The sequence below is a fragment of the Canis aureus genome, chromosome 22, assembly GCF_053574225.1.
Source record: "Canis aureus isolate CA01 chromosome 22, VMU_Caureus_v.1.0, whole genome shotgun sequence".
Lineage (NCBI taxonomy): Eukaryota > Metazoa > Chordata > Mammalia > Carnivora > Canidae > Canis > Canis aureus.
The window spans coordinates 424,058-438,584 of NC_135632.1; the positions used below are offsets into that span (position 1 = coordinate 424,058).

General features: G+C 36.9%; 1 protein-coding gene across 10 annotated transcripts in view; it reads right to left on the reverse strand.

Moving 5' to 3' along the window:
- Positions 1-754: 754 nt before the first annotated feature.
- The window catches only part of OPA1 (OPA1 mitochondrial dynamin like GTPase), an 86,366-nt gene continuing 72,593 nt past the window's right edge, over positions 755-14,527 (reverse strand). For 6 of the 10 annotated variants that reach the window (XM_077864552.1, XM_077864549.1, XM_077864551.1 and 3 more), the window contains 2 exons: positions 5,885-5,952; positions 1,603-3,693 (listed from right to left, as the gene is read on the reverse strand). In XM_077864552.1, coding sequence (XP_077720678.1) covers positions 5,888-5,952 — 65 coding nt within the window. In that variant the 3' untranslated portion in view covers positions 1,603-3,693; positions 5,885-5,887. Of the gene's footprint in view, positions 3,694-4,597; positions 4,856-5,884; positions 5,953-14,527 lie in introns of those variants that run through there. The other 4 variants (XM_077864543.1, XM_077864544.1, XM_077864545.1 and 1 more) reach the window with 2 other exon arrangements.

Consider the following 14,527-nt stretch of genomic DNA (forward strand, 5'->3'; position numbering starts at 1 on the left):
GACCTGTTAACTGTGTCAAGTGTGTCTCAGGCTGATGAGACTGAAACATTCTTCCCCAAAAACCTTCCAAAGGAATTCAAAGACTGTCTCTTGACATTTACTCACCCGAAATAAAGCACATCCAGCTATGAGGTGCCACCTAGTGAAGCAATCACGGCTTTGAACCTTTCCCTAGTTTTGACTTCAGCCAACCACAGCAGTCCTGGAGAAGGCACAGCACACCTATGCGCTGCTGCCTTATTTTACACATCGAATGATGAACAGACAAGAAGTATCAATTAGACGCAAAGTTCTGGGGGAAAAGAATGAGAAAAGGGAGTTCACAATTAAGTGGTAGATGAAAGTAAGGGATCCTCAAGGGTCCTTCCCATTCTGAGACTCAGGTATGACTTTGCAGTAGGCCCCGTACGGATGAACGTGCTAGCATCATCAATGAAAATGATGGCCGTAGCAGCAAAATCCAATTAAAAGACATTTTTAATATATTTTATCAAAGAAAATAGCAAAATGTTTTGACAAGTATCAAGACACGAAAAAAGACAGCATTGTCTGACCGTGGATTACAAGTGTGAGACGTGAAGCATGTGAAGTGTAAGGACCCAGAAGAGCCACGTTAGGCGGCCTGTGAGACCACGGATTTGGTGGCACCGTGAGATCACATGAGGACCCTGTGCGCACAGGTCTCTCCTCTCTCTCTCACCCCCTCATTAATACAAAGAGAGGTTAAAAGATGCTCTCCAATGTAGAATCGGGATGTGACTTAAATATCTTTAATTACTCATCTACACAAATGACCTTAATTAAGCACAGGCAAAATATAAATTGCAGTGACGTCTACGCGGAGTGTGATGGTTTCAAGAAATAATACAAAGTTCATTCACAGTGCACAAGTAAACACCAGGTTGAATTTTAGGTATGTAAACACATAGCCATGATCATTCAAAAGTAAGTGTATTTGTAAGCGCGTCTCTGTACTCCTGAAGTACCTGAAACTACGGCAAACACCAGCATTATTTTGATCCCTCTTACAGGAAAACTAAAATACCGTATTTCTTTCTGCAGATAAATACATCCGAAATATACAATTATTAAGTAGTCAAGGAATTCACCTCTTAAGCCTATGCTCTGAACCTTTATCACGGGTGAATTTCCCAAATTATACGGTGAGGAAGCACCACTCTGCAATGTTCCCTACTCATTTTTACACACCTCCTTTGCACGTGGAGGCCACGCCGCTGGTGGGAAGGGGCCCACTGGAGTAAAGCCTGAAAAACGGAGGGAACACAAAGAGGAGACGACGAAGCCACCAGGAAAGGCGGACGGCTCACCTGCAGCTGGGGCTCCGCGGCCCCGTGAAGCAGCAGGGCGGCCTGTCTGCTACTGTGCATTGCCCACCAGTACTGAGCTCGGACACTCCTACTCTGTGTGGCTGTTCGTCTTCCATACGGAGCTCTCCTCGCTCCGTTCTTGGCAAATTCTGCCACGAGAAACAAAGGATTCCTGCTCGAGTTAGTACTTGACTCCTGTACGTTGAATTTCTGAAGTGATTTGTTTAAATTTGAATCATTTGTGATTTTTGAACTATAGACACAACACACCGGGTTTACCGTTGAGAATCTGAATTTTATTTTTTTCTTTTAATAACATATTATCAACCTAACATTCAAGGAAGAAACTAAAAAAAGCATGCTTAGAATGAGGTCAGCTAAAAAGGAGAAAAAAATACATAGTCCATGATAGAAAGAAATCCTATTACTGCGGGGGAGGAGGTGGTGTCTGGACTCTTACGTGGGATTTTTAATCACATTAACTTTTATCATCTATTTGTACGTTTAAATTACAAACACTGACCTCGAAATGAAGACCCTCCCATCCCCGTTTCTTAGATTTATACAAAGAGATGTGAAAAAAGTACTGACTTAACATCAGCCTTTTGCTTGGGAAACATCTACAGACATACAGCTGAGGGTATTTTTCCTATCCACAGCACAAATAAACGTGGTCCTATTTCTTCAGAAATAGATTTATAGTTGTAGGTCGTTGTGTTTTTACAACTATAAAAATATTAATAATTGCATGGTGCCTGCTTCTGTGAGGGGTAGTTGCCACCAAGCAGCACTGGTTAGAGGAGTTAACCAGTGAGGTCATCTCCAAATTCGGCACAGGACGCTGGGCGGCTCTGCTCCCTTTCTGTTCACCCATCAGCCCTAGGGCTGAAAGACGTGAAATGTCTTTGGCTACTTATCGGCCACAGAACGATGTGGGCTGCTGACAGCCGTGTGCAGCTCGATCTACCTTTCTTCTCAGACAGTATAAAACAAATATTCACCAGATTCTGAATTTGTGAAATAACTTTGTGATATCCCTCCAACTTTGCATATTGTCATCAGACCTTGAAAGGAATCACAGTGAAGAATATATTGATGCTAAATTAAAAAAAAAAAAAAAAGTGGGGTGGCAAGGGAACTGTTACCCACCATAATTCTAAAAAAGCTGTAAAATTAACTATAAAATAAAAGCTGTCACACAATGGGCCTTTTTATTAGAATAATAAAGGCTTAATGAAATGGCAACAAACAGCAGAGACGAGAAAGACTATCTAAGTCAAAAATGGCATATTTCTGTGCTTTAAAGTCCTTTAGCCAATAAATAAAAGTTATTTGTATGAAACACAAGAAAACACTGTGAAGGGACTATAACTGAATAGCAATGAACCAAATCTTAGGTTTTTCTTTTTTACACCTTCAGCCAAGAGGGAGGTGGTCAACATTATTCTGTTGAAATAAGTCCTATTTAAAAGAGTCTTGTAACAGAAAGTAGTCTCGTTCTCGCTTTTCCCGATGCCCACCTGAAATGCTTGACCACCGTCTACATGAAATCAGTCAGCTGATGACTCTTTGTCTTCCTTATCCTGTGTCACAATCCAGTAGCTCTGTCAACAGGCTCAAAAAACCCTGCGAGTTAACAAAACCCGGCTTGCCTATACAACATTCAAAATGAATGAATCTGAAATGGGTGCAGAAAGGACAACAGGGCCAACGGAAGTGAACAAGGAAGCGCTGCTGACTTCACCTCGAAGGCAGCGAGCGCTCTCAGCTGTCACTGGAGGCGGGACCTCTTTCACTGGACATGGAGCTGTGATCGTCCAAATTAACTTATTTGAGGTGCTCTGCTCTTAGCTAGTCCTCTTTTCACATGATAAATGTACACTGAATTTTCATCATCAGCTTCTGCACATAGATCGTTACGGATACAGACAACAACTCCGCGGGTTACCATCATCTTATATACAACTGATAGCTTTTCACAACACCTGGCATTTTCTCCCCGGAAAAAAATGGACACTGCGTAACATCCCCTCATGAATTAGTTGAACGAGTGCCGCCACAAATGAGACAAGCAGGAGAGCAAGTTTCTTATCTTCAAGGACTGACCCTAACGGCCACACTGCTTGTATTATCTCAATTTGTCACTTCAACACAGTAAAATAGGATTTTAATGCCATTTCCACTGTTCTTGCATTCGAAAGGCAACTGATGGTTAAAGTGCCTCGAACACACATAAATTATTTTTATCCCATGACTTTATTTTATGTTTAGAAAGGTGAAATAGAAGGAAAAAAGGCAGGACAAGAGACTTTGGAGTTTTCTTTCTTCACATGTATGCTGAGGTGATTATATTATGAGTAGGATTCTGTAAAAATAAACACATTTGATAAATTAAGGCATGAGGAGACATATGCAGACTTTCTAAATTTTATTATTGCATGATCCTAAAAATACTGAAGCTTAACTGCCTGTCTGCTAGTCTTATTAAATTCAAAGTATCACCTACTATAACAAAAGAATGATATTACTAACATGATGTATGAACCAAAAAATACTGTAATTCATTTTTTTATGGAAAAAATTTAAAAACACACGAAAATCAAGCAGCAGGAGGAATCTGTATATGGCTGTGCTGGGTATATAATCATCAGCAATTATCGGAATGAATTACGTGTAACTCTCAGGCTGAGGAACTCCACACATGTTAAAACTATTACTAAGAAACTATCCTTAAAGTGCCTGGTACCTTTTATAAAATGGTCAGCATGAAGCAAGGCGACTACTAGTTTGCCACATTTATTCTTTTCAATGGATCCGCAAGGTATAAAACAGATCATGTGTCCAGCAACACACAGATAATTCTAACAGTTCCCAGGGTTATACATCCCAAGGGTTGGGAAGGGCTGTAGAATCTAAAGACATGTAAGGAACAAAGTTGGGATGGTTTCCCCATAGATGATTAATCATCACAACTCAGCTCTGGGGCCTGCCCTGGCCTCCACCTGAGACACACAGTCTGGCAGGAAAAGGCATGTTCCCAGGAGCGACGGTAACACTAACATGTCACACTGACCAGCTAGGGAAGTGACACTGGCCACTGTGTAAAACACTGGCTCGCTTTAGGCTTCCTCATTTTATTAAAGACAGAAAGGCAGCTTATATCTTTAATGGGTTTCTGTGATTTTCATGAATGTCCCCCTACCCCCACCTGTCCCGAACCACACTTATAAACAAAATTATCAAGAGAACTTTGGTACTGAAGAGGAGAATTTCCAAATCAAAAAGGCTCTCAAAATGTTTATTTCTCACATTAATTATTGATAATAATTATGACAACGAGGAAGATATCATAACAACCTTATGGCTTTAACAGAAAATTTTCATACACGAAGTTGTGTAAAGCATTTATGAACACAGGCACTGAACAGCAATGAATTAGTCTGGGGCTGTGTTAAAGACGACTGATATTTAGTCTCTAGATACGTTCTGCATCCATCCACACCATCCACAGTAGCAGGTGTACTTCGCTTCCCGGAGAGGAAACAAAGTGACAAAGCATTACTGGAAAGCTTTCTAACTCCTTCCTCTCTCCTTCATCCCTAGTAAGCTGTTCTGAGGGATAAGGGTCTGAGCTGTGCTTCCTTTTCTAGCTTGCTTTCTCAAATATACTGTCCTCCAGTGGAGGAAGACCCACAGTTTGGGTAAAGAGCCTCTTTTGAAATGAATGCAGCTGGGGAGGGGAATCTTCTCCTCCTTCCAGTTCTGCCTACGGGGCAGGCTGCAGGCTGCCTACAGGGTGAGGCTCACAAATAAAGTGATGAATTAAATATTTTAAATACACAATAATGTCTTAATTATAGCATTTTCCCTTTCTCAACTTCTTCAATAAAAAGCAAAAGACTTACTAATTAGAATTCTTTAGCAATAATTAGGAGGTTACTATGCTACTAAGGCAAGTCTTTAAATATGTAATACTTTACTTGGAACATGCTTCCAACGCCAGACTAGAGACCTACACTAAGAGTCCACGCATTCAGAAGAGTACCACATTCTAAGGCTATCTGAGTAATTTTAAATGGGAGAAATGTTTTTAAATATAAGAGAATAAGATTAAGAACAACAGTTAGGATTATTAATCAAGCCAAATAAATGCTTTGCAATTTAACACACACGTAATTATCCACTGAACGTGAACAATGAGGAATAAAATAATGAGAGCTACAGTTCAATTCTTTACATGCAGAAAACTGACGAGCCACATGCGTATTATGAAACAGCTTAGCTTTGTTTACCTTTGTTCTGTCCAAAATGAGTTCTAGGGAATATTTTTAGTTCAGCCAGAGGCAATCAAGTATTGAAAAGGAACATTACACATATGAAATGTAGAATTAGTTTCAGAGATTCCTGCCATTAAAATGATTTAATTACATTAAAATTGCTATTAAGGAATAAGCAGGATATAGTCAAATACAATGATAAACTATAATAATAAGTTAAAAAATATAAATTTTGCATCTAGTCAGTACCAATGCAGGAAGAGGACTTTGACTTATTACCATTTATTTTTCCTGATGAAGAGCTTCAATAAAAGCATCAAGTTTTTCTTGAATTTCTCTAACTTTCTCTGTGGAGTAAAAAAAGATAACAAATTAGTTAAAAGTGAATTTCTTTCTCAAAGACAATACAAATCTTAGAAGATAATTATTCAATAAATGGTCTGGGATACTCTATTTGGGAAAAGGGGAAAAAATTACTTTAGCACCACACACCATCTGATATCCAAAAAAGGTTCAAATGGATTGTAGTAGTAGCTCTTAACAATTTTTTGGAAAGGGAAGGACTATGGGGTTGGTGACAGACTCTTCTGAGAATGTTTTAAGAGTTATGGAATCTATGTAGAGAAATGTATGTATAAAAACATATGTAACTGCTTATAGAATTTTAAGGAGTTCTCTGATTCTCTGGAGTCCAACCAAGGACTCAGCAATATCTGGAACAGAAGAAAATATAAAATAAAATAATGGAACTATTTTTAAAAATTAAAAGAGAATACAGGTGAGCATTTAATAGGCCTTAGACTGGAAAGAGACTTTCTAGGATAAATGGGAAAAGTTATAAAGGATAAGATTACCAGTATTACCACATTAAATCGTATACTTTATATGTCAAAATGTCCTAAATTTAAAAGATAAAAGAAATTGTAGGAAATATTTGCAACAAACATGAAAAGGGAAAAACACTTTAAAAATACATACAAAAAAATTACTTTTCTAGCTATAAATTAATAAAGTTTAAAAACACCACAGGTACTGGAGAAAGACTTAGATTATTTTATCTGAATTTTATATTTTCATGTTTACAGCCTTCCAAATAAAATCTATACCTTCTCTCTGAAAGATTTCCTTCACAGGAAAATAAACTAGTCACAGTACACGTCAACCTCTGAATGTCAAAAAAAATAAATAAATAAATAAGTCATGATTTATTCTACTTCATCGCTAATTTAATCATGCAACTCCTCCTTTAAAATATAGCTTGTGGTAAGCCCAGTAACAAATATTTTTTGCCTGTTTAACATAATTCTACACATTAGTGGGAATTAGCAATTAAAGTGAAGTGACTGGTTCAAAACTATTGGTCTAGAGGCAAAACTGTAAAGCATTCTGCTTTGTATCTGGAAAAATCATTGTAATATTTTATTTATTTATTTGTTTGTTTATTCATGTGTTTGAGTGGGAAGAGAGGCAAAGTGAGGAGAGAATCTCAAGCAGACTCTACTGAGCATGGAGCCTGACGTGGGCTCATCTCCTGACCCTCAGCTCATGATCTGAGCTGAAACTTCAGGTTTCAGACACTCAAGTGACTGAGCCACCCAGGCACCTCAGCACTTCTATATTTTATATTTAAAAATAATCTGCAATTGAAGACATAAACATTTCTATAAGTGACACAGCAGTTGTGATGAACAGCAATGAAAGGAAGAACTGTCCTCTTTATGAATTCTTATTAGCAGTGCAGGAACTCAACAAAGCCTATAAGGCTGCATATCAAGAACATAGTGTCTTCATCTTTTTTTTTTTTTTTTGCCAGTAATTTAACACTTCTACCTCTTGGTATTAGTCTGAGACTATCACAAAATCAAAAGAGAAAAAAAAAAACCCTACTGTTTTTTAATCAAACTATTTACTGAGCAAATATGAGAATAGTTATCGCAGAGGTGGCAATAATTCCTTAATTGCAAAAGTAAACTGGAGAAATGGTAAAAAATAATCCTAGCCCATCTCTTGGAAGTTTAGTCTGTACTATCTGTAAAAGAACAGTCAAACCCCGTAAACTACATCCTTTCTCAAAATAAGGCCACATTCTTATTTTTAAAATTAATTCATCTAGTTGCTTAGAAATAGCTTCACCTATTTTCTTCAGTACATTTTAGAGAGTTCCACATAGTGCAGTTCATCAGCTGGAGAAATTTTTTTTTTTTTAAAGGGGAGGGAGAGTAGGAGAAAAGGAATTTTCTATATGGCCTCAGAGAAATTTGGAAATGAACAGGGTATTTAAAAAAATCATCTGGCTTAAATAGCACAACGCATGAAATTTAAACAGGTGTTTGAAAGCCTTGGAAACCCCTTTAAACATTTCACTAAGAACTATTTCTCCTTGGGAAACCTGTACTGTATGAAGAGAGGAAATCTGATTCTATTTGCTCCATGATCTGAGTACAATCAGGCAGCTGCAGGGCCAGCTCCATCCATCCTTTTCCCTGTCACTGACCTCCATCCGTAGCTGGACAATCTGTGAGCGGGCGGTACAGTAGCATCACTCACGAGACACTGTTCAGAGCAAGATCTGTTTGTACTGAAAGAGACCAAGGGCTACTCTAATGCAGGTGACTAACTGTAGAGTCCGAATCAAATTCAAATACTTCTAAAATTAAAGACAGGCAATTTTTTTCCCAAATGAAAGCAAACAGACTTATCTAATTACTTTAATAAGAAAACCACAGAATAAAATTGTCAAATTTTGCTTTTAAAAAGCTGTTTTTACTAAATATTTTACAATTAGAGTATCAGGACACCATGCCACCGTATTCTGAAACCTCAAGAATGACACAAAGGGTATTTACTTAAGGAAGTCACTGAGAAGTAATGGCGGGGGAGCAGGGAGAGGAGGAGAGGAGAGGAAAGAGGTAAATGTTAAAAGAAAAAAGGGTAATTGTGATAAATGTATCCTTTATAAATTTAAAAATTCATTTCTTGCCCCTTCATTTTATACAGTGCACTCAAGGGAGTAATATGGGCACACAGATGCCCTCTTGCCTTTGAGAAGAACTCCTTAGTCACCTCCTACCTACTTCATTCTAAGTCTATGAAGTGTCTACTCTGGGATGATTTTAAATCCTGTGTTTCAAAAAAAAAAAAAAAATCCCATGTTTCATTTGGTCCTCATACGACCCTGAAAGTGTCACTCTCAAAGACGAGGACACGAAGCCTGGAGAGTTATTAGCTCTGGGACATGCTTCTGATTCAGAAACATACTAAATTTGCTACCATATATAGACTCTAAATGGTAACAAAACAAATGCTATTATTTCAAGTGTATTTGTTTTAAGTTTTACCTTTAATGTGCAATAAGATATGTTGTGCTAAAAGTTTGGGAATGGAATAGTTACCAAGTACTCTCCTAAGTAGTTCTGAGCCTAGGAAGGACTAAAAAACATACAATACGTATTACCTCTTGAGAAGACTACATCTATACACATTTGAAGAAATCCTTGCAAAACCATACAAAAGTATGAAGCTGAACAAAGAAAGTCCAGCATCTTCAATGTCTACAACGTCAGACTCAATATACACACTCAATAGATACTTGATAAATGGTAACCGAAGTTCCCAGAAATACAGCACAGAAAATAAAGGCTATAGGTTATCGAGAAAGAAAACATCACTGGACGGGCTTCCTGGGTGTTATGCCAGTGACCAAGAGGGCAGAAGCCAGGAGCTAAGAACCAGAGCCAGCCTGGGCACAGGAGGCAGCGTACACACTGACAATGAAGATCAGGGACAGCTGCTGGGTCACCCGAACCACACAAGCAACACTGAACAGAGAATACTCAGATCTCACGATACAATACCAGGGGAAAGAGAAACTTCAATTTAATTATTACACTTATTAAGACTAAAATATGCTGACCTTGTGCGTGTACACACATACACACACAGAGCTTTAGAAAGTAGACTATTTCATTCTTTGCAAAGAAGCTATATTACAAATAACAGCATTATTTCTCGTATTTGAATTCACTCATTTTAAATTCTAAGTTTTCAGCACTTTTATATACTAACTATGCCACCTGACTACGTACAGAAAATAGAGTTATCCATAAAAATAGGGTTAAGTGTGAGCAACTAAAACTTTCTACTTTCTGATCCTTCCAAATTAATGTCCCAGTATTAGTGTTCTCAAGTCCCAAGATCTTACTGTATTTAACTATTTTGCTATTATAAATTTCCCACGGAAATGTGTGCACAGATTAGCATGGCTAATTACAAAACAAACTCCTTTTTCTATTAAATATTTGCATTTAATATTTATAGCTAGAGAGTTCTTATAAAATTTTAGATTAACTTGATAAATTAAACCAACTCAGGAAGGGATTAAACAAACCGCTATTTCTGTTTGAACTGCTATTTCGGTTCTGAAATAGGCAATTCTACATGTAGTGAATATGGAGTCTACTTTCCATTTATCCAATGTTTACTTAAAAGATGAACTATTTCAAACATCAATTCATTGTACTTCTTGATTGAGTCATGAATATTCCCATAATCCCCACCTCATAAACCGTTCATCTCAGTGAATGAAGTTCCTTCTCTTTTTTCTTTTCTTCAGATGACTTGACACCCATTCATGTTTTGGGTCCCTTTATCTCCACATGAAATGATACTGCTACTCTCAGTTTCTTTTTGAATCTTCTGATACTTGCTCTAAAAGTCTCAAATTTGGACTAATCTGTAATTAGGTTTTGAATACACTGTGAATACCAAAAGGCCAAACCTGGGAGAAGGTTCACTTCAGTGGTTAATAACAGTTTAGAACAGGAACAAAGAACCACACACAAAACACTACCACATGCACTGAAATAAATCTTTTACAACTTCTGAGGTTTTCGGAGAAAGCACAAAGACACGAACTGCAAACTTACTAAGGCAGTGTACTTTAAGTAAACCACACATCCAAAGATCAAAATGTACCTTAACAGAACTGTTTTATAACATGCTGCATACATACTTTGTACCAAGTTTGAAGACACCCTGTAGGTGAGATTTTGCTGTAAAAAAGCTGATCACTAAAGGACTGAAAATTAAAAGAACAATTTTTAACATGTGATATATGTTGCTCCTAAAAAGGCCTGCCTTTTATTAGGCAATTATACAGTAAGTGCTCATTAGAAGTTCAGTATTTAGAGGAATTACCCAGAGTACTGGGAAACAAGGAAAGAAAACAAACAAAAAAGGTGAACAAGAGACCAGGTTTAAGATTCTCAAAGGTATAGTCAAAAAGATTTAGATTTAGCACAAGTCAAAACTGTGCACCTTTTACATCGATGAGAGGAAAAACCAGAGAGATAGTCAAAGGCGTATAGCTAAATCCGACACTTCCCTGAATCTTGGCACTATAGTTTTTTTTCCCTACAAATAGACATGATTATTTTAAACACTCATTAATGAAGACAAACAGAATACTTCTGCTTCTTACAGAAAAAGGAGGCATCATTTCCTGTGTCCTGGAAAGCTATTTGAGATTGAGATGGTAATTTCAAAGCTAGGCGGGGTCCCTGACTTCTAGGGGTCTGCTGAAGGTGGTAATAGAGTTGTCTGGGTCATTTTCATTGTCTCAAAAGTTCAAATGGAAATCTTTGGCCCAAACTATATCTACTTTATAGTTTTCTTAGGAACAATGATTATTTGGGCTGATAGAAGATATAATGGTAACTCTGTGTTTCTAAGGAAAAAGATTACTGTAGACAGATCTTCCAAAACATAGACTTCACAGGAGTATACAATAATGAAAGGTGTGTTTTATGACAACAAATGCTACAAACCCCTAGTCTAACACCTTTAATAATCAAGGGAGCAGTAATTTTATATGGTTTTTGCAAAGATGAGGACATAGTGGATTAAAAGCTATGTGACAGCAGCAGTCAGGAGAAGCAGGTTTCTAGCCCCAGCTTTGCCTTTAACTTCACAACCACAGTCATGTCACAGCTCTAGTTTATCTATAAAGTAAGGAAATCTGTCCAGAAGCATTCAAAGCCTGTATTGCTTTAAAACTTAGGACTGAAATATATTATTATGATTATATGTTTTTAACTGCATCCTTTTAAACTTGTCTTATTTGCTTAGTATTTTTTATTTATTGGATATTAAGCTCTAATAAAAATTCAACTGCATATGACAATATTATCCTCACAGGGCTATATAATTTTAGAAATACCAGTTTTATACTGTCCCCACCCCCATCCCCACCCCCAGCACAGAAATCAATGTGGGACTGTTTGCATGAATTATCTACGTACAAAAAAGTCCGTTATTTAATATCACTTGGCCTAGCACAGAACTTGCTATGCAATAGATGCCTATGGATATTCATTCACTGTTGAGTAACCTACTTAACAATACGTAATTCAAACATTAAAGATGACCATTTTAAAAATTTGCTATAATTAGACCCCCCCCCAAAACAGTATGATTTAGAAAGCTGCCTTAAGAAAGTCTATGAGACAAATTACAACTTTATTTTCTTCTAGTTTCTCTTTTCTTAAGGCTCTTTTAGCTAATATAATCAAAACCACTTAAAACACTTTCATGATATAGTTAAAGCTAATTCTCCATAAGACTTCAGTATGAATGAACACAGAGCAGCCTTACACTTGGGTCTTTCACTTTCATAAGTAAATGGCAATCGTAATTTCATCTCGGCTAACTATTAATGCTTACGGAACTGCTCTTAATTAATAGAGTAGCTCCTTCCAGGTTTTTGTCACTGTCAATGAGTGTAAAACCTTGAACTTTGTGCTACCTGTTATTAAAAGGCTCAGCTGCAAGAAGAATTCATATTTATGGAAGATCGTATGGAGGACACTAGACATTAGCTACTACGTAAGTTTATCTTTAGATAAGTCACACAGCTACGTATCTGGACTGCATCATTTTGATTTCACCTAGAACTGCTTATGCTATTAGCCTACATTGAGCCAAAACCCAGTAAAGAGCCCTGTGAAACTCATGATTATATGTAGTCACTTGATTTACTTTATCCTATAATTCAGTGAGGATGAAGGAAATTTCCCTGAGGCGCTGTATACTAGGAACACCTATGCTTCCACTAAGCAACGGTGTGTCTGTCAGCCACCAGCAACACCACGTCATCGACTTTGTTTTCCATTTTGCATCAGCTGTCTAGGAAATTCAGAGCTAAATTTTCAGGTCACTTGCAAAACAAGAGAACCCCTGAGCAAGTATTTTGAGGGGGTACCAATCTTATCCCAAGTTTCACATCATTCCACTTGCCTTAACTTTCTTTCCTTTCACTCAACTTTCCACTTAAGCATTTTTACATCTTGTAAAGGATAGATCTTTGCAAAAGCTGCCTCGTATCTTTTGGAATAGGGCAGGGAATTAATGAACAACCTAACAAACTAGTTCATAGAAGGTGTACCACTAGGCAGCTGATTCATATAATATGCCATAATACTTGAAGAGTGGTCTTTTTATGCTGGTAATGTTTTTAAAATCAGTAATTTAAAAATATATTGAGGGGACAATTAATCGTCCATTAATTTAGTTCCATTAACCTTCTATAAGTAATTTCTGCATGGGAGAAAACATTTTTATTTCTGCTCAATGTTTGGAAAATCCAATGATATAAATACATATATTAAAGCATTTCTTTTTAGCAATGGGAGAAAAAAAATGGTAAGTTTTTATGGGATTCAGGATTGTCTTTTAAATGTAAAAAAAAAAAAAAGGGGGATCCCTGGGTGGCTCAGTGGTTTGACGCCTGCCTTTGGCCCAGGGTGTGATCCTGGAGTCCCAGGATCAGATCGAGTCCCACATCGGGCTCCCTGCAGGGAGCCTGCTTCTCCCTCTGCCTGTGTCTCTGCCCCTAAATTTTCTCTCTCTCTCTCTCATAAATGAATAAATTTAAAAAATCTTAAAAAAAAAAACTAAATAAATGTAAAAAAAATAAGATTAATAATCATCTACTGTGAATTGTTTTATTCTGTATCCAGTACATAAAATGTTACACATTATTTACATCTGTCTACTCAAATTATGGTGAAAAAAATCTCTAAAAGTTATATTTTAGCTCATTAATGATACATTGTTTTATTCCCCCACCAAAGGGTTTAAATACACTATTTCAAAATGAATATATTCCTTCTGTCTCCACAGAAAAATCTAAATATCAAAACAATTTCTAAAATATGATTTAGGTTATTAATTGAGAAGACTAAAAAATCGTTAGCCAAATGACCAATAAAATATTCGGTCTAAATCAATTAAGAAAGCTTTAAAATAACTCATCGTCTTTTTTCTTTTCTATTTCCCTCTTTTTCTTAAAAGTACATTTTACTCTGAATTTTGTTAGAAGGAAAGTTGAAACATTTTAAGAAAAGGAAAACCACCCAGGCAGCCTTTAAAGAGACAGGACATCATTTATCACCTGTGAAGACAGATTTATAAGAAGAGGGCCCCTTCTGTTCCTTTAAGGCTGCAAAACAGATGGGAAGTGAATGGACAGTCAATGGGACAAGAAAACACATGGGAGGTGCTGCTGTATGTATGTTCCCAGCATAAGAAAGAGGTCAAGATTGTAACTGCATGACTGGGTCCTGGAAAGGGTCTTTCTTCAAGCTGTTACAAAGACAAACGCTGTTCCTCATCCTGCTGTCAAACTGTTATAAATATTGGTTTGTCAAAAGACCTTCAGTACTGAAGCCTTAAAAAGGAGGCGTAACAGATGAATGAATCATGAGAATGATTCTTAAACAGTCAGCTCATTAATGTAATTTTTAAAAGTAAAAAAGTAATATGTGAACAGACACTGTAATTCTGATTTATGAACCTACCCAAAAGTTTGTGAAAAAAATATGGAACTAACAATTGAAGGTTTTAATAAAGCTACGATTTAAGCAA